This window comes from Mustela lutreola, chromosome 12, assembly GCF_030435805.1.
Source record: "Mustela lutreola isolate mMusLut2 chromosome 12, mMusLut2.pri, whole genome shotgun sequence".
Classification (NCBI taxonomy): Eukaryota; Metazoa; Chordata; class Mammalia; order Carnivora; family Mustelidae; genus Mustela; species Mustela lutreola.
Window position 1 is genome coordinate 19,859,434 of NC_081301.1, and position 26,732 is coordinate 19,886,165.

At 55.0% G+C, this 26,732-nt stretch overlaps 1 protein-coding gene across 8 annotated transcripts in view; it reads right to left on the minus strand.

Annotated features, from left to right (window-relative positions):
* Positions 1 to 8,033: 8,033 nt before the first annotated feature.
* RGS3 (regulator of G protein signaling 3) overlaps positions 8,034 to 26,732 on the minus strand; it is a 119,912-nt gene continuing 101,213 nt past the window's right edge. For 6 of the 8 annotated variants that reach the window (XM_059142767.1, XM_059142768.1, XM_059142769.1 and 3 more), the window contains 6 exons: positions 22,283 to 23,218; positions 14,603 to 14,667; positions 11,015 to 11,116; positions 10,563 to 10,624; positions 9,780 to 9,946; positions 8,034 to 8,984 (listed from right to left, as the gene is read on the minus strand). In XM_059142767.1, coding sequence (XP_058998750.1) covers positions 8,799 to 8,984; positions 9,780 to 9,946; positions 10,563 to 10,624; positions 11,015 to 11,116; positions 14,603 to 14,667; positions 22,283 to 23,218 — 1,518 coding nt within the window. In that variant the 3' untranslated portion in view covers positions 8,034 to 8,798. Of the gene's footprint in view, positions 8,985 to 9,779; positions 9,947 to 10,562; positions 10,625 to 11,014; positions 11,117 to 11,217; positions 11,661 to 14,602; positions 14,668 to 22,282; positions 23,219 to 26,732 lie in introns of those variants that run through there. The other 2 variants (XM_059142775.1, XM_059142776.1) reach the window with 2 other exon arrangements.

The window sequence follows — 26,732 nt, forward strand, 5'->3', positions numbered from 1 at the left end:
CAAGCATTTACTAAAAATGTGGAGAGATCGGAGGCCTCACATACTGCTGGTTGGGAGTACACGGTGAAGGCTGGAACGCAGTTCCTCCAAAGGTTAAGCATATAGGGTTTGTTTACAACTCGGCAATGTGCTTAGGACTCTACACCTACATATACACCCGAGAGAACTGAAAACATACAAGGTCCACCCAAAACCTTGCACATGGACGTTCATAGCAGCACTATTCATAATAACCGAAGAGCAGAAATGACTTGAAGGCCCATCAACCGACAAATGGATAAATACAATGCAGTCTATGATTACATGTGGTCTGTTACATTGATACAATAGAATATCACCAGGCAGTACAAAGAAAAGAAGGACTGGTCCATATCACAGGATAAACCTTGAAAATGTTACGCCAAGTCAAAGAAGCCAGACAGAAAAGACCACATATTGTATGATTTCATTTACATGAAATGTCCAGAATAGGCAAATTGTAGAGGCAGAAAGTAGATTAGTGGTTGCCCAAAGCTGGGAAGGTAGGGACAGAGAGAAGGGAGTGACCACTAATAGGTATGGAGATTTTTTAGGGGGTGATAAAAATGTTCTAAAATTGATTGTGGTGATGGTTGAACAGCTCTGTGAAAATACTAAAAACCATTGAGTTGCACACTTTAAATAGGTAGATTACATGATGTGTGGTTACATCTCAATAAAGCTGGGGTTTTTAAAAAAACAACTCAGTAGATGAAGGATAGACTTTCCAACAAATGGTGCTAAAGCAAATGGACATCCCTGTGCCCTCCCTCAAAAAAACCCCAAAACAAGAAACAAACCAAGAATCTCAATTTCAACTTCACATCTTCCACAAGAATTAATGGGGGACTATAGATTAAAAGGTAAAACTATAAAATGTGTGGGAGAAAATCTTTTTTTTTTAAAATATTTTATTTATTTATTTGACAGAGAGAGAGATCACAAGTAGGCAGAGAGGCAAGCAGAGAGAAGAGGAAACAGGCTCCCTGCTGAGGAGAGAGCCCAATGCAGGGCTCGATTCCAGGACCCTGGGATCAGGACCTGAGCTGAAGGCAGAGGCTTAACCCCCTGAGCTACCCAGGCGCCCCAGAGAAAATCTTTAGACCTAGGGATTGGTGAAAAGTTCCGGGACATAACACCCAAAACATGATCTAAAAGAAAAAAAAAAGTGAGAAAACTATAATCTCAACAACAAAATAAAGAGAAAAAAAAGAGAAGAGAAGAGAATAAAAAGAAATGAAAAAAAAAAAAAAAACCAAAGAAAAAAGGGGGGGTACCTGGCTGACTCAGTCAGAGGAGCATGTGACTCTTGATCTCAGGGTTGTGAGTTCAAGCCCCACGATGGGTGTAGAGATTACCTAAAATTAAAAACTTTAAAAAACTACAAAAAAAAAAAAAAAAGAAAGAGAAAAAGAAAAAAGTGATAAATCGAACTTGGTCAACATTAAAAAACTTTTGCTTTGCAAAAGATGCATTAGGAACATGGAAAGACAAGCTGCAGACCCAAAGAAATGATTTGCAAATCACATACATGACAAAGGATTCATTCGCCGAATATATAAAGTACCTTCAAACTCAAAAAGGTAGAAAAAGCAAACACTCTAGAAAATGAGCCAGGGACGTAAAGAGACATTTCACCAAAGAGGATACGCAGATGGAGAGTACACGGGGAGACGCCCAATGTCACTAGTCACGCTAGTCATTAGGGAAACACAAATTAAAACCTGAAGAGATCGCACCCCACACCTATTGGAAGAGCTACAGTAAAAAACAAAGAAGCAACATTAAATGCTAGCAAGGTGGCTGAGAAGCTGTATCTCTCACTGTGCAGCAGCTTGGGAAGACAGTGAGGCAGTTCTTAGAATTCAACTTATACTTCCTGTACGACCCAGCAATTGCACTGCTGGACATTTATTCCGGAGAAATGAAAACTTGAGTCCGCACAAAACTCTCTACACAGCTTCCCATGGCAGTTTCATTTGGAAACTGGGAATAGCCAAAATGTCCTTCTATAAGTGATTGGTTGGGGCATCTGGGTGGCTCAGTCAGTTAGGTCCTGCCTTCGGCTCAGGTCATAATCCCAGAGTCCTGGGATCGAGTCCAGCATCGGCCTCCTTGCTCGGCGGGGAGCCTGCTCTTCCCTCTGCCTGCCACTCCCCCTGCTCATGCTCTCCCCTCTCTCTTTGACAAAAAAAAAAAAAAAAAAAAAAAAAAAAAAAAAACCTTGAAAAAAAAAAGAAGTGAATGGCGAAACGAGCTGCAGTATCTCCATACCACAGAACACAACTCAGCAATAAACAGAATCGAACTGTTGGTCCACACTACAACTTGGACGGATCTCGAGGGTATTATGATGCGTGCAGAAAGACAATCTCGAAAGGTCACATAGTGCATGCTTCCATTTATATAACATTCTTAAAATGACAAAATTATAGAGCTGAAGAGGAGATGAGTGGTTGCAAAGGCACGGGGATGGGGGCATGGGGGATGGGTGTGACTAAACGAGTATCCAGGCAGAGCTTTGTGGTGACACGGTTCTGTGTTTCCATTTCCATAGTGGTTCCATAATCGACACATGTAACAAAAGAACATAGAAACACACACTGTTCCAATGTCCGATTTTGGTTTGGAGATTGTACTATAACTATGGGAGACGTAGCTACTGCGGGAAACTAGGTGAAGGGGACATGGGACATTTCTTTGCAGTTTCCTGTGAACATATAATTATTTCGAAATTAAAAATGAAACAGAAAACCCAAACCGCTTCCATTTCAGTGAGACCTTTCCCTGGAGAGACGCTGACCCTTCTGCCCAGAGCAGATCTGAACCCAGAGAGGGAGCGTGGTGTATTGAAGGACCAGGCAGGGAGCTCACAGCCTGTTTCATTCTCTACAACGACCCTACTAGTGAGAACCGTTAGTATCCCCTCTTTCTCGATAAGGACACAGTGGCTCAGAGAGACGTGACTTGTCCATGGCCACACAGTGAGTAAGTGTGTGAGCCTGGACTCGAGTTCCGGTCGGTCAGCCTCTGAAGCCCGCGCTCCTCGTCACCATCCCCCACTACGTTGCAAGGGACAGACTCCACGGAGCGAGCCAGTCCTTGCAGCAAGAGCGCTCAAGAGGGAGAAGTGAACGCAACCTAAGCAGTCAGAACCAAAAGGCTCCTCAAGAGAACCTGGAAAGCACCCCCCCATCACCCATTTCTCAGATGGGCCAAGTGAGGCCCAGTGAGGGAAGGGACTTACCGCAAATTGGCAGCAGAAGCAGACGGTGGGTGTGGGTTTCCTTCCCACAAGTCCAGGGACGGTCAGCTTTGCCTTTGCAAACTAAGCTCGGCGCCTGGAAGGGGCTGCTCAGCCTGGGCTTGGTCGGGGGGGTGGGGTGGTGGTTTGTAGCAGAGGTCAGGGAGGTGCGGGCTTTACCTCAGAGGAGCAAGTATGTGAATAACCAGCGCATCCTTCCTTGGTCCAGCCTGACGAAGGGACAGGCAAGGCCGTGTCCCGAGGCCCCTCCAGTCATTTGGGGAAGGAGCTGAAACTCTCTTTTTAGTCCTAACAACACACAACACACACATACACACACACACACACACACACACACACATCCCGCTTATGCAGACACACCTGGCCTGGATCCCAGCGCCTCACATCACACAAAGCACCATCTGCCCTTTCGGAAGGTCCTCAGACAGAAAGCAAGCTTGGCTCTCCTTGTTTTCTAGAAGAAACCAACAAGAGAAGGGAGGGGCCTCATCCAAGATCACGCGCAGGTTTGGGACGAATCTGAGAGCTAGGCGGCTGCCTGACAGCACGGGTGCTATGGTCAGGCGTCCCTGAAACAGCAAGCAGGACTCTGCTGAACCCCCGAGGCCTGGAGCTCAATCCCACCCTCCTGGGGCTCCGCCCTTGTCCTTGAGCCCCTGGTGGCCTTGTCTTAGAAACTGGCTGTGGAGCCAATGCGGGGGCGGCTTCCTCTGGCCAGCTGCTTGCTTGGCCTGAACTCACCTTGGATGCTTGGTGATAGCCCCAGACCTCCCCGTCTGCCCCTCCATGGCGCACCCCCTCTGAGGCTGGCCCTGTGTTGAGGTTTATACCTATTTCTTATCTCACTGAGTCTACCCGAGACCTATCAGGTGGGATTATTCCCATTCTATAGGTGACATGACTGAGGCTCAGATAAGTAAGGCAATTTATCAAAAGCTACTGAGAACTGAGATTCGGCCCAGGAGCACACATCCCCCCATGCTGAAGTTCATGACCTTCCTTAGAAAAGCTCACCCTGGAGACCCAGGAGAACCTGTGCTCTCCACTAATTCCCTCTGAGCGGCTGGAGGCGAGGCCGCCTGGATGTTAGGGATTGGAGTCCCAGTCTCTGCTCAGCCACAGCATACTCTTCCACTTTCCCTGAACGTGAACTTTCTCACTGGTAAAGAGAGCACAACACTCAGCACCTCTCCAGGCCTGCTGCGAGGACTGATGGAGATAAGGCATGGAATGCCCTTGGTGCGTGCCTTTGTGTGGCTGTAGCAACAATATATATTTTTTTTTAAAGATTTTATTTATTTATAACAGAGAGAGATACCAAGAGAGGGAACACAAGCACAGGGGAGCTGGGGAGGGAGAAACTGGCTCGCCGCTGAGCAGGGAGCCCGACGTGGGGCTCGATCCCAGCACGCTGGGATCATGATCTGAACTGAAGGCAGGTGCCTAGCGGCTGAGCCACCCTGATGCCCCGGTAGTACAGACCTTTTATCAGCAACTGGCCCTGCCCTCCCTGAAGCCACACTCCCATCTCTGCTGAGCAGGCCTAGACCAGCCCTGAAGCTCTTCCTCGTTCCCACTGTTTTCTCCAACCCAAGGAAGGAGTACCCTGGCAGCAGGGGGCCCAGGGTACCCCCTTTCCTCCTGTCCAGCCCTGCCAGGAGGAGGCTAGGCAGAGTCAGATGTTTCACAGATGTTGCCGATGGTAAGCAAAACAAGAGTCCTTGTCTGCGGCCCTGGGATTTGTTTCCGGAGGGCCAGAGAGCCCTGAGGGAGAGGCTGGGGCAGAGGGGTGAATCAGGGAGACTTTCTAGAGTAGGATGTCAGTGAGAGGGACCTAGGGAGGGGACAGTAGGCAAAGGGAGCAGAGGAGCCAGGCAGGGACATGGGGGTGAGGAGCACAGAGGAGTCTGGGGTGGGTAGGCGGAGAAAAGAGGAGTGAAACCAGAGAATCAGGGAGCCTGTAGGGGGCTACCTAGGTGGGAGACCCATAGGGGCTACTGCTAACCTGTCCCCCTCACCCCACCCCACCCCAGGATCCTGATTTCACAGGGAAAGAGTTTTAGAGCCCCCAGAGGCTCCCAGGCCCTCCTGAGATACCTTGGGAGAGAATGAGCTTCCTGTCACAGGAGAGATGTAAGCAGGAACACAAGAAGGGACCCAAGCACAAGACAGAAGTTTAGATCAGGTAGTCTCTTCCAGGCTAGAGTCTGGGAGCCCGTATCTGCCCCAAGCCAAGCCAAGAGGCCAAGAACGTGAGGGACTGGACCAGCCCAGCTAACAAGGAGTCAAAGTTTGGCACAGGCAGGCCAGTGCTGAGTCCCCTCCCACTGGCATCCAACCGAGCGCCACAGCCATGCCCTCTCCCCTTTCAACCCTTCACACCCTATTTGCAAGCTGACCCCAACTGCTCCCAGCCAGGCTGACTGGGCAGTGGTGCAAGGACAGGCTGTTTCTGACACTCCCTGGAACAGGCTGGCTTTGTCCTCTAGCGAAATGTTCCTGGAAGGACAGGGAGCTGGGGACTGAGTCTAGAGGCTCTCTGTCCACAGCGATCAGGGTAGAGCCCAGGCCTGGACCACTTGAGCACAAGCTTTCCACCTCCCTGTGACCCTGTGTGATGAGGTCACTAACGGCAGCTGGTGCAGGGCTAAATTCACTGCCCACACAACCTCACTTAGTCACCAAAGCTCTGGGAAAGGTGCCAGTAAGTACCATTTACAGATGACAAAACTGAGGCGAAGAGAGGTAATGTGATTTTGTCAGAGACAGTGGAGCCAGCCTGTCACCTCTATGCCATGCTGCTTCCCTCCCTCTGCCTCAGTCTTCCCATCTGTAGAATGGGAAGGGACCTGGACAGGAGGACCTCACAGCCATCAGATCCTACACTGACCAGCCTGGGATTGCCAGACAGAGCACAAGGGGGCTGCTCCTTCCTTGTTTAAAAAAAAAAAAGAAAATGGGGAGCAGTCCAGCCACTGTATATGTGACAGGACTGAGGCCTCAGCGAGGAGAAGGGCTCTAGCCAAGGTCCCCAGGGAGCCCAGGCAGGGCCCAGGGCAGGAGGATCCCGGCACCTCTCCAATCTGCTCTCCAGCTGCTCAACACAACCAAAGCCACTCTGGGCCAGGGGACCCAGTGTGAGTAATGGAAACCCGGCAGTGGGGGCCTTCCAAAATGGAAATTCCATCTGCCTGACTTGGCTCTGCAAGACTTTGGTTTCCGTGGCAACGTGGGGGGCGGGAAGGTGAAGGGCTTGGCTCAAGGCTAAATCCCTGGCACCTGAAGAAAGGGCAAGGTGAGCCTCTTCAGGCCCACAGTGTTTCTCCTCGGAGGGGAAGACATCACAGAGAGGCCGGGCCAGGCTGGGACTCAAGTTCTGAGCTCCACCGCCTTCTCTGCCACTAGCCATTTTGGAAGGAACAGGAATGGTATTGTGGTCCCCTCTGGGTCCGTTTTCCCAGCTCTCAGGTCCCCACTTCTCAGGCCTGGATGACCCCTGCGAGGTGCCCTTGTTTCTGAATTAGGGGCACTTCTCTGCCCCCCGCTGTCCCTCCAGCCTCATCGAGGCTCTGGTGGCTCCGTGGTGGGAAAGTCCTTCACTGATTACAAGGCCCAGCAGGGCTCAGGCCAGGGGCAGCGCCAGACCCAGCCCCACTCCTGGAAGAGCTCACACTCCAGTGCTAACAAAAAAGGCTGTAACACATATTGAGCACCTACTGTATGCCTGGCCCTAGGTTGGGCCTCCAGGGCAAACAGTGAGGGGAGGCACAGAGGCGAGCGTCTACAAAGCCCCATGTCCTTTGCCTTTACAAGTCATGGCGGGCAGACCCGAACCCAGGACCCCAGGTAAGGAACAAGATCCAGGGAGACGGAGCCCAGCCCCTCCTGCACCAACTCCACCCAGTGTCACGGAAGTCAGCCCAGCTGGGTCAGGTCCCACTCCAGGCGATGCCCAGGCCCCTGACCCCCAGACACTGGCATGCTGCATGTGGGGAGACCGGGGTCCAGCTCTGGCATCAGCTTGGCCTGGGCTCCAGGCTCTCTTCTACGCCCTCCAGGTCAGTGGTCCGGAGCCTCCTGGGAAACATGACTTTGGACCAGGCCTTGCCTAAATTTGCATCTCCGGTTAGGCACAGAGTGGGAAGCCTTCTCCAGGGAGAGGGAGGGATTCTCTGTAAGCCCTACTCCTTGTCACCTGCCTGGCTCTTCCTTCCTTCTGACCAGCATCCATGGGCCCACCCATCTGCAGCCTGAGAGTCTGGCCTTGTCCACCTCCACCAACCAGTCCTGTGTCACCTGAAAGTCCTGCTAGAATCTCAGGGTGCTGTGGGCAGAAGAATGAAAGAAATGTAGCCAGTGGGAAGCCAAGCTAGGACTCTGCCTGTAGCAAGCAGGGGACAGCAATCCAGAGTACAGGCTTGGAAGCCAGTGGGGCTTAGGCAGAACCCTGTCTCTGCCACTTGCCAGTCATATGACCCTGGCCGAGTCACCCACCCTGTCTGTGCTTCGCTCTCCCAATCTGTGAAATGGGCATAACCTCTGCCTCCCAGGCTGGTGGGGAAGATAAGAGGCTACACGGAACAAGCATGACAGATTGCCTAGGAGCCTGAGCCCCAGGGTATTGTGTGTGTAGCTCCGGGTTGGGAGGCGGGTGACAGCAAGAGAGAAGCGGCCCACTGACCCCCCCACCCTGCGCCCCAGCCAACCTTGGGAGAGCTCAAACCCAGGAACACACAGAAAGGGTCAACAATGAGAAATAACACAGGCCTTTTATTTGCTCCAGAGCTCGGCTACTGTGTGGTCTGAGGGGGCCACGCTTTCCCAGGGCCCCCGAGGGGCACCTCCCTCTGTGGGGGGTGCGGGATTTCTGTGCGAGGTCACACGCAGCATCCGCCCCTCCAGGCCTCATCAGTCCGGGAGGCCCAGCCACCCGCCCCTGGTGCCTGGGACCAGCAAATCCCCTGAAACTGCAAAGTGGTGTCCACCCTCTCGGCGAGGTGGCTTTTCACAAGGCGTTGGTTAAAATATTGCACTTGTAAATTAGGAAAACCGATGAGGCAAAAATTTCCTATTACAGGACGACGTGCCAAGCATCCGACTACTGTTTAAATAAATAAAACTCAAGGTGGAGGTGGGTCTGAGCTGCGAGCCCCAGTGCACTCCCCACCCTGGAGAGCCCTGGAGCCCACAACTAGGCCTCCTGCCCCATCAGCCAGTTCTTTAAGGAACTTGGTCATTGCTGAGTCTACACAGCATGGAGCAGCAGCTCCAGATCCGGCTCAGCCGGGGCCCCTGACCTGCCAGGGCCCTTGGGTCCCCTCGTACCAGGCCAGTGGGGACCCAACAGGGCCAGTCCTTTTCCTCCAGGCTGCTCATCCGAATGTCCATCTGTCTGTCCGTCCGGAGACGCAGCCTCCAGGGGCTCGCTTGCCCCCTCCGTCGCAGAGGGAGAGAGGCAGGTGGGAAGGGGGCCCAGCCCACTTGGTGTGAACACGGAACTCTACCCTGGCAGCCCCTAGAGTGGGGGACTCATCTTCTTCTGGTTAATGAGGTCCAGGTAGAGGTCAGAGCGGAGGAAGCGCGGATAGGAGTCCTTTTCCATGAGCCCGAAGATGCGCTTCTGCGCCAGATCGAAGCAGCCGCGGGTGACACTCTGCAGGTTGACCTTGGTGTGCTCCCGCGTGTAGGAGTCCAGGTTGACCTGTGGTGGGCAGAGGGCAGTAAGGGTCAGGTTCACCTGCAGGGGGCTGAACTGGGGGTGGGGGGGGCCAGGAATGGGGCCCTTCACTTCTGAGCCCTTCTGCTCCCCATCTTAAGTCATAGAGTGGAGACCCTCGGGGCAGCGGTTCGAGTCCTGGCTCGGTCCCTCACTGGAGGGTGGAGAGTTTACAGGGCCTGGAAAGACCACTTGTGCCTGGTTGGAATCCCAGCAGGGCTGGACGGAGGCATGTAGCCCCAAACAGACCGCCTAAGTGCTCTGAGGCCCACTGTCACATCTGTAGGCTAGGAAGGATGGTATACTCTTCTAAGAGTGCCACAGACTACACATCCATGGTAAGCAGATAGGGAGTCAGTCCACAGGTCATCCCCTGGGACTCGGTCCCCAGGGCCTGGCCCTCAGTAAGCACTCACTAGATGGTAGCGACTCCAACCTGGGCTCTCCGAGACCATCTCCTCGTTTTTAAAATGCAGATAATAATAATCCCATTTTACGGGTTGTCGTGAGGATCCAATAAAAGAGTGCATCCATAAAGGGCTTGGTGGGTGCCCAGCAGCCCATGCCTCGATGGTGGCCATTTCTGTTACTGATGAATTTCTGTTTTTCCCAGGGCCCCAGCTTGCTTCCTCTCCACCCTAGACACACGGTCCCCAAGAGTCACTCTGGCCTCACCCCTTCCTGGGCTCCTCGTTGAGGCTGCCACGTACCTGTGGCATGAGAGGTCAGTGGAGCTGGGGGTGGGGCGTGGGGACCTGAGGGCCCAGCCCGCGGCCTTACCTCCTTGCAGGCCTGGATGGCGATGTACTCAGCGAAGATCTTCTTGGCCTTGGCTGTCATCTTGGACTGTGACTTGACCTTCTTGAAGTCCTCACAAGCCAGCCAGAATTCGAGGTTCTCCTCACTAAACTCGGTGCGAAGGAAGGCCTGGAACACTGCTAAGCCATCTGTGACAGAAGCCCAGGCCTTGGGATGAGAGGCAGAACCAGCCCCTTCTGCCCTCTGGACAGCCTCCCCTCTAGGGGCCTTTTAGGGTGCAGATGTGGGGAGCTTAGTAAAATAACCATTTTGGAGAGCCAGGAGCCCCGAGATGTGGACCCACCCCCTGCACAGCCTCTCTGTGGGTCTTGGCCATGTCTCGCCCATGTGTGTGCCTCAGTTCCCCTATCTGTAAAATGGGGGTCATGAGACTATCTCCTGGAGCCCTGTGAGGACCAGAGGGATCCTGCCCATGAGACGCGGGGCACATTTGACCCAGTGGAAGCCCTCAGTACATGGAAATGTTTATTGTTATTCTGGGAATCTCTGGGTCTGAGCGCACAGGTCCCAGTGGCCTCCTGCAGGCAGTGCCAGCTCCCAGGGACAGGGAGGGGCTGGCAGAAGCCGGCTCCAAGGCCAGCCCAAGGGCCCCAGCCTCTCTCAACAGAGGGACACCTGATGGGACCCAGGAAAGAGGGAAAGGCAACCCCTCTGGGACCAGCCACGCTCTCTGGGTCTGGGAGAGAAGGAAAGGGAAGGGGGAAGGGGGAGATCACACAGGGAGGGGAACCGGCCCCCACTTACATTTGTGAAGCAGCAGCTTCTCCAAGGACTCCCCCCATTTGAGGGCTTCCTCTGAGGTGGGCCTGAAAGGTGAGGGAAGGGGCAGAGTGAGGCACCATGAGGTTTGGGGAAGTGCAGTGGTGGGGGCTAGAGGGGTGGGGGTCTCTGTTAGCTGCCCTTGACCTGGGCAGTGGCTGAGTCCAGTGGAGGGGGGGTGCCCAGAAGGGGGCTCAGCCTCTCTCTCTGGACCAGCATCCCTTCTCGGTCCCACCTCTGCCCCTGCTCGGCAGCCGTTCCCCATGAGGGCTGCTGCTTGCCAGGTACCAGCCTCCCTCAAAGAGAGCCTCCGTCTAACCCACAGCCAGAACAAGCCAAAAAAACCCCCCACCTTTCCATTTAACCCCACCACCAGCCCTGCTCCCCTGGGGACCAGTGGGTGCCTGAGGGGTCCCAGGGATGCAGAAAGGACCTACTTGAATGACTTCACCATTTTGTCTGCCTTGCCCGCTGGTTGGGCCCCAGGGGACTCGTTCCTTCGCCTGAAGATGCCCAGCTTGTTCTTCATGTCCTTGGCTCTGGGGGCAGAAGCAGAGAAGGGGGGTCGGTCAGCCTGGCACGCTCAGCCCCTGCAACCTCAGGGTGGGAAGGTTGCGCGCAGTGGAGGGGAGACACCTACTCCTTCATCGTGTGCCGCCTCTGTAGGTTCCCGTTGCGTGTGAGGTACATGCCTCGGAGCATCTCTGTAGGGCCCCCCACCTTGGGGCCTGGGACGGTCTGCAGGGAGCACCCCCAGCTCCTCACCCTGCGTCCCGGGGTGGCAGGCAGCAGCCGGCGCGTGCTGCAGCCGAGCGATTGCCGGGATCCCCACCGGATGACTGGGGCTCCCAGGCACAAGCCGGGCTGGGACTCAGACAGGAGGAGCCAGGAAATGGGAGGGACCAGGATGAGGGGGGTATGAAGGGGGAGGGAGGAGGAAAATATCCCTCCTGGCCAACCCAGAGAGGGAGCCCGTGAAAGGGGCAAGTGTCCGCAAGGGGCGGCCTCTGGGGCCTGCCCGGCAAAAAGCCAGGCCCAGTTATTTGTGACCGGCCTCTCCGTTGCCATGGCAGCGCCAGGGGGAGGAGGAGAAAACAAGTCAGCAAATTGCTAGGAGGGAAGGGGGGAGGGCTCTGCCCACCAGGGTGGCAGGAGTGGCTATTTTTAGCTAGGAAGCATTTTTTAGCCTTGCCACTCCCCCAGGAGGCAGCCCTTTTCAGGACTGGGCAAAGCTGGTGGCCAGAAAGGGGTTAAATGCCCCATGGCCACATTTGCTCCCCTTGTCTCTAGACCCCCTACCCTGGGCAGCTCCAGGATAGCTCCTGGCAGTAGGCCTGGGCCTGTCATTGGCTTTGGAAACACGCATCCATGAGTATGTACGGCGTCCCACAAGTCCGAGTTCACACAAGTCTGAGCTCAGAGAACTGCAGGAGTACAAGTCCTATAACCTTTCCAAAACGTCATTTGGAATTTTAATTATGCAATTTTTTAATGCACACTGAGTTTTGTGGTTTTTGAATGACACATTTTTTTATTCTTAAGTTTTGGTCTCTGTTCTTCCGATTAAAGATAAAAACCGCTGACTATAACCAAAGTTAAAAATCCAAAGTGTGTTGGCAAAATCACAAAGCTAAGCAAGTGTAAAAGAAATCTGAATAATTCAACTTTCACATGGGTGTTTGTCGAATTTGTAGTATTTATGCTTCTGAAGTTATTCGGGCTTAAAGCGGCATTAAGACCTCTGGGACGCCCTGGGTGAGTCAGTGAAGGAGGCGGTACCCCGTGGAGGTTAAGTGTGAGGCTCTAGAGCCAGGGGGCCTGGAGTTCAAATCCCAGCTCCAGCAGCAGCCAACTGTGTGCTCCTGGTCTAGCCACCTCACCTCTCAGAACGTCAAATTTTCCCAACCATCCAACCCCTCCTGGGCCTGTTCTGAGAAGCAAGCAGAAAATGCACATAAAGTGTTAGCACATTGCCTGGGGCAAAAGTGCCCAGATATCCTGTCCTGCATGTCTGGGGCAGCTGCCCAGGGATGGGGACCCTGCTCTAGAAGGTCCAAGCCAATGAGCTAAGGCCGAGGAGTCCAGGGATGGGCAGTCCTCTGGGTGAGGACTGGGGCCCTTGGAATGCCCAAGGGTGACTGGGCCGTCAGCATCGGACTTCCTGGGGCTTAGCATCTGACAGGATGGCAGAGCTCAGACAGGCCCCAGGTGTTCCCCTGTGGGTCCAGAAGGCAGAACAGCGACCCACAAGAGGAAGCTAAAGGAGCACGTTTCTCCAATCAGAGCCATGAAGAAATGGAATGAGTGGCTTCTGGGGAAAGGACTCTCATCACGAGGGGCTCAAAGCCTACCTAGCAGGGCTTCGGCAAACCTCCTTCAGAATAGCCTACACTGAGCTTCAACAGAACAGGTTCTGAGAGAAAAAATACATATATTTGTATTTATACTCTCAGAGCCAGCACTCCAGTATCCGATCTCCATACTGCCGCATGCTTGCTGCGCGACCGGAGACAAGTAACTTCTTTCTGCTTCGGTTTACTCGTTGGGCAAATAGGGTATGTGAGAGAAAAAAGGAAATGTAAAATAAAATAATGGTAAAGATTAAATTATACAATTTATGGAATGCACATAGAACAGTGCCTGGCACAACAAACATTAGTTATTTTTATTATCACCCCAGATTTTAAGGGTCCTTGATGAAGCTTTTAAGAACGTGAGCTTCAAGGGCGCCTGGGTGGCTCAGTGGGTTAAGCCGCTGCCTTCGGCTCAGGTCATGATCTCGGGGTCCTGAGATCGAGCCCTGCATCGGGCTCTCTGCTCAGCAGGGAGCCTGCTTCCCTCTCTCTCTGTCTGCCTGCCTCTCTACCTACCTGTGATCTCTCTGTCAAATAAATAAATAAAAAAAATCTTAAAAAAAAAAAAAAAAAAAAAAAAAAAGAACGTGAGCTTCAGGCATTCGAAAGGCCGAACCCATCCTGAAGCGAGGCTAGAGTTGGGCCCGGCCCGGGAGAGCTCCAGCTCCCCAGGTGCCCACCCTCCACGGCCCCCCACTGCTGCACCCCTGGGAGTGACCGCTTTGGTGATACCTGGACCCAGCGATAGTGCAAAGGGCTATTTTTGGAGCATGTCACCTTCCCTAGAAGGCAGGACGGCTCCTGGCTGCAGAGGGAGAGCAGCCTATAGTTGCCACAGGAACCTGGAGAGGGCAGAGGAGCTGAGGGAGAAAGAGTTTCTAGAGGAGTGGATGCTAGCCAAAACAGGGGCCAGGGAAATGGCTGTAGGAGGCGTCTGGGAAGACTCCTGTTCTCCTCCCCCAGGCCCAACTGGCAAGTAATGGTGGGTACTCTACAGCCTGGAGGGGAGGCGGGGGCTCACCATGGCCTCCTCTCCATCCGGCCCCTAGTCTCCAGGGCCTTGAGCCCAGGTATACAAGGACACCTAAGGAGAACCCACACACGCCCTGTTCATTTAATTGGCACCTCTAATAAACGTCCAAACCAGGTGCATAAGGCCCCAGACTCAGGGCCAAAAAGGCTGGGAGGGTGGGATGCACTACCCGGACCAGCAGTGCCACCTCCTGGCAATGCCAAAGACTGCGAGCCTTCGAGAGCTCAAGAGGAGAAAGAGGGAATCCCCTGTCCTTCCCCAGAGGGCGCAAAGCACTCGTCAAGATCATTTAGCCACTGCTTGTCTCAAGAGGCTGGGCCAGGGCCAGGACAACCTGGCTGGTTGCCTCTGCTTGGTTCCCTGGGGCTTCCAGGTACTGAATCAACACGTTGCCTCGCTCTGCATGAATGCTGAGGGCAGGGACAGATGCCCAGGACCCTAGTGACCCCACCCCGGGGCCACGGGCAAGTCTTAAAAGATCTTGCTGTTCACTGGTGGTCTAGGGCAGGACTGACACAGCCCCTTCTCCCCACCCGTACCCCTGGAGGAGAGACAAACCCGAGGACCGAGGAGGAAGGATGGGTGCATGGGGTGCCTCCCTGACTGCAAGGTTGAGGACAGGGAACTTTCCAACGTACAGGTTTTTGCTTTTTCTCTTCCGAGAGGCTTCATCATCATCTCCAACCGCGTCAGCCCCACTCATCTGTGGAAGAAAGACAGACCCTTTATAGCCTGGGCATCGAAGGCTGCTGCCTGAGCAAAGAGGGGCTTAGGGACCCAACGGTGCCTCCAAACAGGCCCACCCCCTCTCCTGCATAGCTCCTACCCCTCAGGCGAGGGACAGGGAGGCCCGTTACTGGGAACAGTCTGTCCATGAAGTGTGGTTCGCTCAGCAGATCCCCCAGCCAAAGGGGTCTCTGCCTGGTGCAAGGAGGAGACTGGTTTGCGAGGGAGAAGCCGAAGACAGAGCAGGGATGGCTGATCTGGAGACAGATAGCTAGCTGCAGGCAGAAGCGCAGACCGGAGCGCAGGGGCTCCAGGAGGGGTTCTGCCGTGTGACTCGGCCAGTCACCATCCCTCCGTGAGCCTCGATTTCTTAATTTCGAAATTGAGATCCTCATGACTAACTCAGGCTTCTGAGGTTTGGCAGAGACCTGGGATTGGTCAGTAGGGTGGACAGTGAATTGTCCTACAGGCCAGAGAGAACCTCTTCTGCCTAAAGTCTTCCATGGCTCCCCAGTGCCCCCAGGGTAACACCCAAACTCCGTGACATGATACACACGGTCTGCTGTCTTGGGATCTGGGCAGAAAGCTGCGTTTGAACATCAGTTCCAACCCCTTCATGTATCTCTCAGCCTGACCCCTGCTCCAGCACCCTCCTTGACCCTGCCCTCCAGCCAGATGGAAGGTCTTTGCCTGACCTGCCCTGTCACCTCAGGCCTTTACCTGTGCTGTACCTTCCGCGGGGGATGCTTTTGTGACCCTCCCTTCTCCCTTTACAACCCAGCCTCAGTTAAGGTACTTTAATTCCTCCTCACCTAGGGAGCACTCCCAGACCCTTAGATCTAAGGCCATGCCCCCTTACACCCCGCCACTTTCAAAAGAGCTTTTTCTAAATCTGTCCCCGCTGCTTGACTGTGAGTTCTCACGAGCAAGGCCTCTGTCTGCCTGGGTCCCCCTCACTACGTGAGCATCTCACTCTCATGACTAGGAGCTCAGCAAATATTTGTCAAATGAATGGAAGCATCAAGAGAGGGAAAGCAGACTGGGAACGAGTCTGGAGGCCCTTGCTGCCTGAATCCCAGCTTGCAGCTGGATCCCCCCACCGCCCCCTTGCAGTGCAGACTGCACCTCCCCCACCTCTCTCTCCCCTCCCCTTTCCTGGTGCCATGTCCCCTTCCCGGAATGCCCTCTCTCCTCTTCCCCCCAGTCTTCCACTCCTGTTCTCCAGACCACTCCAGATTCCCACCGTCTCTACCAGGGCTGTCCTCTGTTTCCCTTGCCCTGCTGGTACTTGTCCCCTTCCTCCAGTGGAAATCCAAGGTCCCAACAGTGCCACTCTAGAGCAGGAGCCCAGGAAATGCTCCAAGATGGGAGAGGTATAGACACTACGCCCCAAGACAAGACAAAATACCACCCGGTGTGGATCTCAGCTCTGACTCCTCATGAGCCCCACCATGGGTCTCGGGTTTCCTCATTTGTAAAATAAAGATGGGCTAATTCTTAAAGTGGCCTTAATTCTGGAAAGAAAAGTAGCCTTATTCCAGATATAGCCAGCAGGGGGAGCTACTAGCATCGGTGGAATACACACCCATGCAAGGACGGATGGATGGATGGAAGGAAGTAAGGATGAATTCATACTGTATGGGCATACGGGATGGGCATTTGGGATGGGCATATGGGATGGGCACAGAGCATCCCTCTGTGCTATCTCATTAATCTTCATTGTAAGTCCATATAGCAAACGGAGGTTCAGAGAAGTAAAGGCACTTGCCCAAAGATACCCGGAGTTGAAGTGACAGCGGGACTCTAAGGGTATGTGTATTTAAAGCCCGCATCTCTCCACCAGAGGATGCTGCTACTCCAATGTAAGGATCGGGCACATTTTAAATGTTTTCAGTAAAAGACTTGGGGAAGTGCCACCTCCTTCCTGAGAAGACTGCCCTGCCAGGATTGTAAACACGGGTGTGTACGTGCACACACAGGCACACACCCATCTATGGTGGGGACTCCAGAGCTCCGGTTTGCAGGAAGCAGGTACTGGTCCTATTTCCGCTGACTCTGGACGAGTTTCTTAGCCTTCCAGCTTCAGCTTCATTAGCTACAGCATAGGTGGGGTGACAGCCCCCTGGCTGTCGGGAGAGTCACCACTATGAAGTCTCAGCCCCTGGGGCGCGATGCTGGGGCTCTCTGTAATGAGGGCTGCCCAGGTCATTGCTCAGTGAGTCTTCCCACTGCGGCAACGGTGTGCCTACTGCTGCGTTTACTCTGGCGGGCTAGGCAGTGCCCGAAGCCCCCACCCGTGGGAAAGGGCCACAGGCGCTGGGCTTCCTCCCATTCTAACCTCAGCTTCCGTACTTTATCGAGCCCACACAATGGGCCTGGGGGCCACTCCCGCCCCGCCCACACCCCCAGCCTCTGCACTGTTGGGAAATGGGCTCTTCCTTCCACTGCTGGGAGGGGGTCATCTTCAGCAGAGACCAACCCACACCAATCAGCCTGATAGCCCAGGCCCTGGGCACTGACCCCCAGAGCATCTGGGGAAACCCAGGCATTGTGGGGGAGGGTGCGGCGGCAGGCTAGACAGAGAAAAAACTGAGTCAGAAAGTCAGGGCTCTGATTCCCAGCCCTACAGTGTCCCCCAAGGCTCCCCTCTCCGGGAGCAACAGCAAGGCCTGCCCAGTACCCAGCACACTAAAGGCCTCTCCTTCCCATCTGCTCCCCACCGCCTTGCCACTCTACGGGGCCCTCCCTGCTGAAAGGGAAATGGAGGGGAGCCTCCCTTCACTCCAGGCAGGAATCCCTGGGGCCCGCCTGGCCCCCACCCGGCCACTCCAGGCACTGGGAGCTCCCTCCCCCTGGAATAATAACTATAATTCTTACCGTAATTATAACTATAATAATAGTTGTGGTTAAGAATGTCGCTTCTAAACTGCCTGGATTGGAATCCTACCTCAGTGATTTCTGAGCTCATTGACTTTAGCTGAGCTACAACCTCCCTCTGTGCTTCAGTCTCTGTATCTGTAAAATGGGGATAATAACCAGACCCAGCACATCGGGGTGTGGTGCAAATTAACTAAGTGAACACACAGGAAGAGCCTAGCCCAGTGCCTGGTATGCACCAGCACTCGCCGACCTCCAGCTGTGGTGGGTATGGTGCCTGGTTACTGAGCCCCCACTAACGTGCCAGGGGCTCAATGAAGAGCTTTAACGTTTTGATCTCAGCTCCCCGAGCTGCCAAGACGCCAGGAATTTCAGGCCTAGCTCCAAAGCCCACCCATGACCAAGGGCTCCTATCAACTGGGGCCTCACCTGGTTCCTCTCACTGGTCTCGACCCAACTTCTGGGACTCCCCAGCTATGCCTGGCACTAGTCCCCGAAACCCCGCCCCTCTCTGACCTGGCCCAGCCTGGTGGACCCTGTAGAACCTTGTGGAAACACTGGGTCTAAATGCAACACGTATTTGTCTAGACATCGGCAATAATTCTTCTCTAAGCATTTTGTAAATGGGGGGCTATATGGTACTGTCACAGCTTGAAGCTGGAAGGCATCTTAGGGGTGCTCTGGTTTGACCTCCCGCCCAGGTGGGGAGCTTGTTGTGGCAGTTAGCCTCTGCCCAAGCCAGTCCCTGCAGGAGGAGGGGAGAAGGAAGTGTGGCCAGGGAGGGGCTGCAGCCTCTGTCTCCTCAATGTCAAAGTCGACCCACGACCCTGGGCCACGCCAGGCCAGGCTGAGGCGGAACTAAAGGGCAGCAACCTGGACCCAGACACAGCTGTGCTCAGGGCTTCTCTGGCTCCCAGGAAAAGGGTAGATGAAGGCTCTGCCTGAGGGGAGCCAAGGGGCAGCCAGCAAGGCAGGGGTCTGACAGCAGAGGGTGCTGTGAGACAACTCAACTCAGCATCGGGAGCCAGGCCCGGGGGATGGCCCAGGAGTTAACCTTGGTGGAGAGGTCGTCTCCTCTCTGGACCTCAGGCAGCCCCTTTGTAAAATGACCAGAGCGAGTGGGCCGTCTCTCAGATCTGTCTGGTTCAGATATTCCTGCTCCCAGTAGAAAGAAATCGCTCCACACCCAACAGGGCAAGGTGACGGGGCGGGGGGGGGGGGTAGCGGTAATGCAGGGACTGTCACCCCTGTGACAGGCAGCCGGCCCTCGGGACAGCTCAGCTTAGCCACACAGCAGCACAACCACCAGCCCAGGGCCACACCAGCTCTGTCGGGCTCTCCTAGCTCTCACATCGTAACAGGATCCCTGCCACGGGCACAGAGCTTTCCAAATACTGCAATCCTCTCGAATCCCTGGGACAAATCCAAGGAAGACTTAACACTCTCACTTTATAAGAGAAAATGAAAAGCTCAAAGAAAGACATAACTTGGCCAACGTCTTACTTGGGATCAGGAAGGAGGAGGCAGAACTGAGATTTGAACTCAGGTCTGTCTGACTTCCCCTAGACTTCGCCCCTCTCCTCTTTGCCTCCTGCCTGGCACAGCCTAGAAACAGTGCCCTGTAAGTAGCAGCTGACCTTCCCGAGAAAGCCAGGCCCATACCATACCCAAGCCAGGGAGATGGAAGTCATGTGAGAGGCCACTGCCTCCCCCCCCCGCCACAGCCCCCCACATCCAGTCCCTCACCAGCCTGAGATATGCAGGGTCTGGGGTCGAGCCAGGGAGGACTGGGCAGGGGGAGGCCATAGCCCAGCTCCTGCAGTACTTGCCGTGTGGCCTAGGACAAGACACTTCTCCCCCAGCCTTAGTCTCCTTACTGGAGGACGAGGACAAGGGTGCCCACCCGGCAGTGGTGCTGTGCACTCCAGGAAAGGGAGCTGGAGGCACTCTGTGAATGTTGGCATGCCTGCTGTCACACGTGCTACCGCTCTCCTCCTCCTCGTCATCAACATGATTCCCATTTCTGGAGCACCCACTGAGTGCCGAGAACCGGCACTGCCCCAAACGCTCCACTCACGTGGGGCTACTTAACCTTCCCTGAGGTCCCACAAAGGAGGTATCACTACCATACCCATTTTGCTGATGAAGAAACTGAGGCTAAGAGAAAGGGCAGGGACTTACCCCGGGCCCATAGGCCATGAGGGGTGGTACAGAGTCAGGCACTAGTCCAGCCTCGACCTCCAGGGCAGGGCAGGGCTCTCGGCGAAGCCAGATGGCCTCAGTGAGCAGGGTGTCCATGAGGATGGACTGGCAGCCAGGCCACTGGAAACCATGGGGGCGCAGCCTCTGAAGCCCCTGCCAATGCTATGGCTCAAGCCCAAGAAAGGAAACGAGAGGCCCAGAGAGGGTGGGGGAGGCAAGTGAAAACCCAGGGCTCCCAGAGGAGGAAGCTGAAACCCGACAGAGCTGGTCCAGGCATATCTGCCCCCAAACGGGCTCTCAGATCAGCTGGGTTGGGGGAACTAGAAGGGTGTGTGTGAAGGTGTGGGCGTGTCTGCATATAGGTGTTTGTATTTACAGACAGAACAGAACATGGAAGGGTCTTGGGGAATGGGTGTGGAGTCAGGATAGAGAGGCCTGGTGGGTAGTGAGCCCTGGGATCTCAGTGCCCCCTGGACAGGAATGGCTGGGCCTGGTCTGAGTGAGCCTGAGGCCTCACCCGGGTAGGGCAGAGTTCTAGACTCTCTCTAGTTGCATCAAGAAATGGCCAAAGATGGTGATATTCCCGCTGTGGGGAACAGCACAGTCCCTGGGGGCTGGTCTAAAATGCAAGGGTCTGGGCACCACCTGCTGGAAATCCTGATTCTAGGAGCCTGGGGCTGGAGACTCAGAAATCTCTGTATTAATAAGCTCCTCCTGGTCATTACGGAGCACATCAAATTTAGAACCACACATGTTTGCAGACGAGGAAACTGAGATCCACTGCCAGTTCTTTAGATTTAGTTCCAATTTCCAGGCTCAAAGCTTAAGGCCTTTTTCGGTGGGGGTGGGGTCTCTCAGCCTGTCCTTCCAGCCCAAACACCCTGCAGCAGTGAAGTCAGCCTTTGCACTAGTGCCTGAGGTGAAGAAGGCCTCTGAAGCCATGGCCCAGCTCAGTGGAAAAATGCACTGGAATCCATTAGTCATGTCTGCCCTGGGTGTAGAGGCAGGAAGGGCAGCATGCATGCCATGTCTCTGCCATCCCTGCATTTTAGGAATCCCCTGTTCTAGCCAAAGGCTTCTACAGACGGTGTGCCCAGGTCATGTCCACTTTCACAGAGCGCCTGTCTCATCTGCTCTTTATTCCAATCCTGCTCAACCATCACACCCCAGCCAAGCGGCCTCTTGCTCCAGAAACGCTCCTTGAGAGACTGAGGCCCTGAGGTCTCTCCTCCATAAAATCCCAGGTCCCTACCCTACCCCTCATCCCCACCCCACGCACCTGGCCTTGGGCCGGAACTAAGGTCACCAGGCAACAGGCTCTTCCAGTTCATCCTTGACCGCCCTGGGACATGAGTGTAATTCATCTCTTTTTTTACAGAAGAACACTAAGGCTCAGAGGAGCCGTGTGACTCACCTAAGGTCACAGAGTAAGTGAGAGATGGAGCCTAGGGTCAAGCTGGCCAGCAGGCTTTGGGGCCATGACGCAATCTTTTCACTGCTGGGCCAGCTGCTCCCCCCCAGATGGCTCACTGCTCGCAGGCTGAGAGCCGCTGCACACATCCCTGCGGCCTTGCAGTGGCACAGCACACAGGGCCTGGCACATGGCAGGAAATCAATAAACACTTATTCATCTATTTATAAATATTTGTGAGAGGTAAATAGCATGGAGGGGATGTGCTCCAGCCCTGGAGCCAGATCCAGTGCTGGGGCAGACATTTATAAACCGCGTGGCCTGGGGTGAGTGAGATAACCCCAGAGTGCGTCGGTCTCCTCATTCGCGAGGAACCACAACAGTCTCTCCTTCATAGGACTTTCGTGAACGTCAGTGAGGTCAGCTCAACTGCTTAGACTTGGGGCGCCTGCGGGCTCAGTCAGTTAAGCGTCAAACTCTTGATTTCAGCTCCGGTAATGATCTCAGGGTCATGATCTCACCGCGTCAGGGTGGCAGGGGGCGCTCCCTGCTGGGCATGGTACCTGCTTGGGATTCTCTCCCCTCTCCCTCTCCCTCTGCTCCTGCCCCCAAGTCATGTGCTCTCTGTGTCAAAAAATTAAAAATTAAAAACAACAAAAAATAAGTTGCGTAGCATCTTAGCCCAGGATAGATGTGTGCTGTCACTGTTGGCTGATGGATTTCTAGTCTAGCTAGGTCTGGATGGAGTCTAAATTGTTCTACCACAGAAGACAGTCCTCCAGCCAAGGACTCAGACCTTTCAGATCCAAAGACCATGTTTTGGGCAAGGCCACACCTGCTCTACTTCGGTGGGGACTCCCAGTCCCAGGGAGCTATAAGAGCACAGCTGCTGGAGTTAGAGTCACGGGCTTAACACAGGCAAGGCCTTCTCGGTCTCTCCGTGCCTTGGCTGGATCCTCTGTCAAATGGGTAGAAGTCTCCCTGGAAGGCTTCAGGAGGCGCCGGGGTGGGACAGCATTGTCCCCTGCAGCTCCCAGACCCACCCCCTTCCTCTCTATCTCTCCATTTATTACCGGCTCCCAGCTGCCCTCAGCCTTCTTACCTTCCTGTGTCCTGTGAAGAAGAGGGAAAGGTGGTGCATGGAGCCCCCGTTGCGGCCCAGTTCCTTCTTGAGCGTGCGGGGCGAAGGCATGGCCCAGGAGGACGCGGTGCCCTCCCCGTCCGAGCAGTGCAGGGTGGTGTCGGAGGCGAAGCAGGGCCCGCGGGTATCCTGCAGCAGGCTGCCCTCGCTGTGCGTCCGCCGCCGCAGGGAGTTCTGCACCCGCAGGGAGAGGCCGCCCTCAGCCTGGCCCGCCTCGATCATGCTGCTGCGCTTGGCCTCACGGTGCTCCCCGTAGTTGTCATCGCTCGTGTCCTCCTCCTCCTCTTCCTCACCCTCGTCCCCCTCCTCAGCTTCCTCCCCGTCCTCCTCATCAGCCAGGCTGCCCCCCTCTGCCCCCGCCTTCTGGCTGTAGGCACTGTCCAGCCGGACCTCAGGGATCACAAAGGTTGGCCTGGAGGCCGCAGGTGGGTCTCCGGTGGCTGCTGGGGGCTCCCCAGAGCTTTCTGTCTCCTCAGCTGGCTGGGGGACCTGGCCAGGGGGCAGGTCTTGACAGGGAGCAAGCTCCTGAGCAGGGGCGTCCTGGATGACAGGGAGGTCTTGGCTGGGAGGGGGCTCTGGCCCAGCAGGAAGGTCCTGGCAGAGAGGGAGGGCCAGGGCTGCAGGGGGTTCCTGGCATGGTGGGGAGTCCTTGCTTGGCTGCGGCTCCTGGCCTGGACGACGTTCCTTGCAGGAAGGTGAGTCTTCGCTAGATGGTAACTCTTGGCCAGGTGAAGGTTCCTGGCCAGCAGAGGGGTCCTTGTTGGGTGGCAAGTCTTGTCCTGAAGGAGGCTCCTGGCCCAGAGAGGGGTCCTTGCTTGGTGGTGGGTCCTCGGCACCCAGACCCTTCCCTTCCTCCAAGGGCATCTCTCGCTTCTCATCCGCCTCTGGCTCAGACATCTGGGAAACAAAAAGCAAACAAGAAAGGTTCAGAACAGAGGGCTATGAGATGTTCTGTCACTGTGTGTGAGCCAACATCCTGGAGGCTGAAATAAATCAGGCAATGGCCTGAACCCCACACCCGACACTCCACAGTCTGAAAGCTGAAGTGAGAGATGGAAACAGAAGGCCCCCTTGGGCTTTGCTGCACATGGGTTTCCACCCTTGTCTTCTGGCTTGAATCTTCTTTCTACTCCATCAAGAGCACGGTTGGTCATCTAGGAAAAGAAGGAAAGGTAACCACTATTATCTGGATCCTATCGCCTGCCAGGACCGCACCAAATTAAACACTCCTTGTATGATCTTCCAAAGAGCCCTCTGGTGTCTCCGTGAGTCTCTGCCTTTGTGGACCAGAACCAAAGCCAGTCCCAAGCCTGAGCAATCACAAGCTGATAGAACCTTGGATCTGGCCAAAGGGTATCTTCTACCTGAACTAAAGTTCTAAAAAATCCTCAAACAAGAACTTGCTCTGAATACGTAAGCATCTCTTTGAAACCAGCAAACTAGAATGAAACCAGAACTTCAAAATACTGCCCACCCTCGGGTGACACCGATGTCCCAGCACATGGGGATCTCACTGAGGGATGATCCACCCAGGGGTTTTTAAGCTGGGTTTGGACGAACCTCAGGGGCTCCAGACAGAAGAAAGCCTTGTCTACCTGACACGAAACCCTCTGAACCTCACCTCGGCATTCTTGCTGGATTCCTACAGGTTTCATTTGCAAAGGGAAAAATAGTGCCCTTGATGAAGTCTGAGAGGGAGCTTGCTCACAGGAAGACGGGAGCTCAGGGGAGGAGGCAGGAGTATCTACAGAGCCACAACCACATGGGGGGGAAGCAGGTCTCAAGCCTGGACTGCGCCCCTCATTGCACCCAAGGACTCAGAATGCTGGGGCAAGAACTGCCTGGAGTCCGGGCTATGCCCATCAAGAGACCGTGGCCACCTAGAACTCACCAAGGGAAAAGTGGCCACATGTCTCTGGGGATCATAGAGATGTATAGGAATGCGTGCCTGGGACTGAAAGACTGGGTCCATAGCTGAGACTTCCTTTCAGGCCTGGGGAGCCCCAGCCAGGCGCCTATCTGAGAGTCTGCCGCACAGCCATGGCTCAAGGCAGCAGCAGAGTGCTGCCCACATGGGGCAAGGTTCCCACTGGCATCTGGGAGCACCAGAGTGGATATCAAAGTATGGTGTGGGTAAAGGCCACGGGCTGGGAGCACCCCCACCCCAGCAGAGAGTATGGCTGAGTGAGGCAGCAGAGTGGGCCTTAGAGGACTCTAGGATGATCTGGCCAGAGTTCCTTCTCAGGCACAGACGAACACAGGTGCCCACCCGCAAGGACTCCATGCCCTATAAATCGTACCCGCAGGTGGGAGATGACTCCACCCATGGATCCCGCACACCTCACAGTCTCAGCCCCCGAAACATCCATGATCCCAAATCCCCCATGCACAGAGGGGAAGGCTGAGGCCCAGAGAGGGCCAGGAGCCAAGGGCAAACCACACAGCGGGGGAGGCAGGGAAAGTCAGTCACTAAACTCTCTGGGTCTCAAGGTTCCCACCTATTAAATGAGATAACCAACACGCAAAAGTGACAAACCAGGAGAATAAACACAGAAGGCATAAAGCTCTTTTTTTTTTCTTAAGTAGGCTCTACACCCAATGGGGGGCTTGAACTCATGATCCCCAGATTAAGAGGCGCACGTTCTCCTGAATGAGTCAGCCAAGTGCCCTGAAAGTCTAAAGTTCTTGAACAGGATGCTGGTGGTGGTGGCAGTGGTGGTGACTGGAACAATGGGTCTAGAGGGAAGAGCCTCAAACCTCCAACAGCAGCCCATCCTTCCCATGGACCCCTGGAGGCAAGGTCGGCCACATATCAAAGTTTGTGACTGTGATGGCAGGCCTCTCAATGCAGAATTCTCATCTAGAAGCCAAGGTCTGTGCTTTAACCCCACCAGATTGTTCCCAGGGACAGAGACGGCTCCCTTGCTGATGGACAGACAGCAAGGCTGAGGCCCAGCCTGGAGAGGGACCTAGAGACCTGCCCCAGAGCACCAGCACCAAATGGGGGCTCAGCTGGGGTTGGAGCAGGGCCTCTGGCTCCTTCTTCCAAGGCCTGCTTCTGATCAGATTCCTAAGCAGCCCAGTCCTCCGCCCCTCACCCCACCCGCCAGGGAGCATTCTCCTCTAGGAAAACAAACAGCCAGCTCCCTGTGCCCCACATTCAATCACCCTCCCTCCTTAGCCAGACCCCTGACCTGGAAGAACACACAGAAGGAAGCAGCGCAACTGGTGCCCTGGGGGCCTGGCACTGAGTGGCCCAGAGGGAAGCAGGCCGCATTTCCCCTTTGCTGGGGGGGTGGGGGTAGGGCAGGGCCTGTGCCTGCAGGGACTGAGCCTGAGCCCGCCTCCCCCACCCTCGGGAAAGTGCAGCCACAGACCCAAAACCAGAAATGCAAGTCAGCCTGCCTCTGCCAATCCTGCCCCAAACTGAGGCCAAACCAAACAAAGCCAGGAGGAGACGTGCTGCTGTCCCCAGAGGGTCCCCGCCCTGCAGCAGCCGAGAAACCACCCAGGACCCACGGGCCCTCTCTGCCGGGGGATCAGTGTTCAGATTTCAGTGGTACTGCTTTCCAGCTGTGCGACTCTGGCCAGCCTCCCAAACTCTCAGTCTAGTCCCCTCATCAGGAACAGGGCCATCGTATCACACTGGACTCACAGGGACTATTCTCAGTGCTCCCCACAGGGCCTAGTCCAGGCGAAACTTGGTAACATGGTGGCTATCATTAGTCCGGTCTTATTTTACAGATGGGGAAACTGAGGTCCCGGAAACTCAGAGAGTTACCTAAGAAATTGCAGGCTGACTTAGTATCAGCACTCACGTCCGCCAGCCAGGGCTATCTCCTGGCTTCGTTGGGCCTTTCCACACAATATGATGGATCCAGGAGTCTAGAGGGAAGGGGGCTTAGGGGGAGGCTGGGCACTACCTGAGGTCCCCTCATGGACCTAGGGCAGATACAGGCAAAGAAGGACCCACCAGAGCTCTTTGGCTCTTCCCTGTGCTCCAGGATCAGGCTCGTGCAAGTACCCACGTGGGTTTGGTCCGGCCAGTGTTCCTGGGTGAGCTGGGGTTGGGAGTGCCCGGGGGGAGGGGGCTTCTGGAGCAAATACAGGAAACCTCAGAAATCTGGGGGGAGGGGTGACCAGAGAAGGAATTAGGACAGGAAAAGAGATAAAGATGAGACTATGTCACAAGGGATGCCAGAGCACAGGATTGTACTATGAAGAACAGAATGGCACGCGCACGGCCCTGCTGTGTCGACACTGCTCTGTGAGCAGGATGTGGGGGCAGGGGAAGGACTACGGGGACACACATATGTCCTAACCTACATGCATTCATTCCGGCTCCAGGCACTGAGGGAAACCCTGCAGGGACCCAGATGCCCATCAAGAGGCCGTGGCCTCTTAAAGCGGG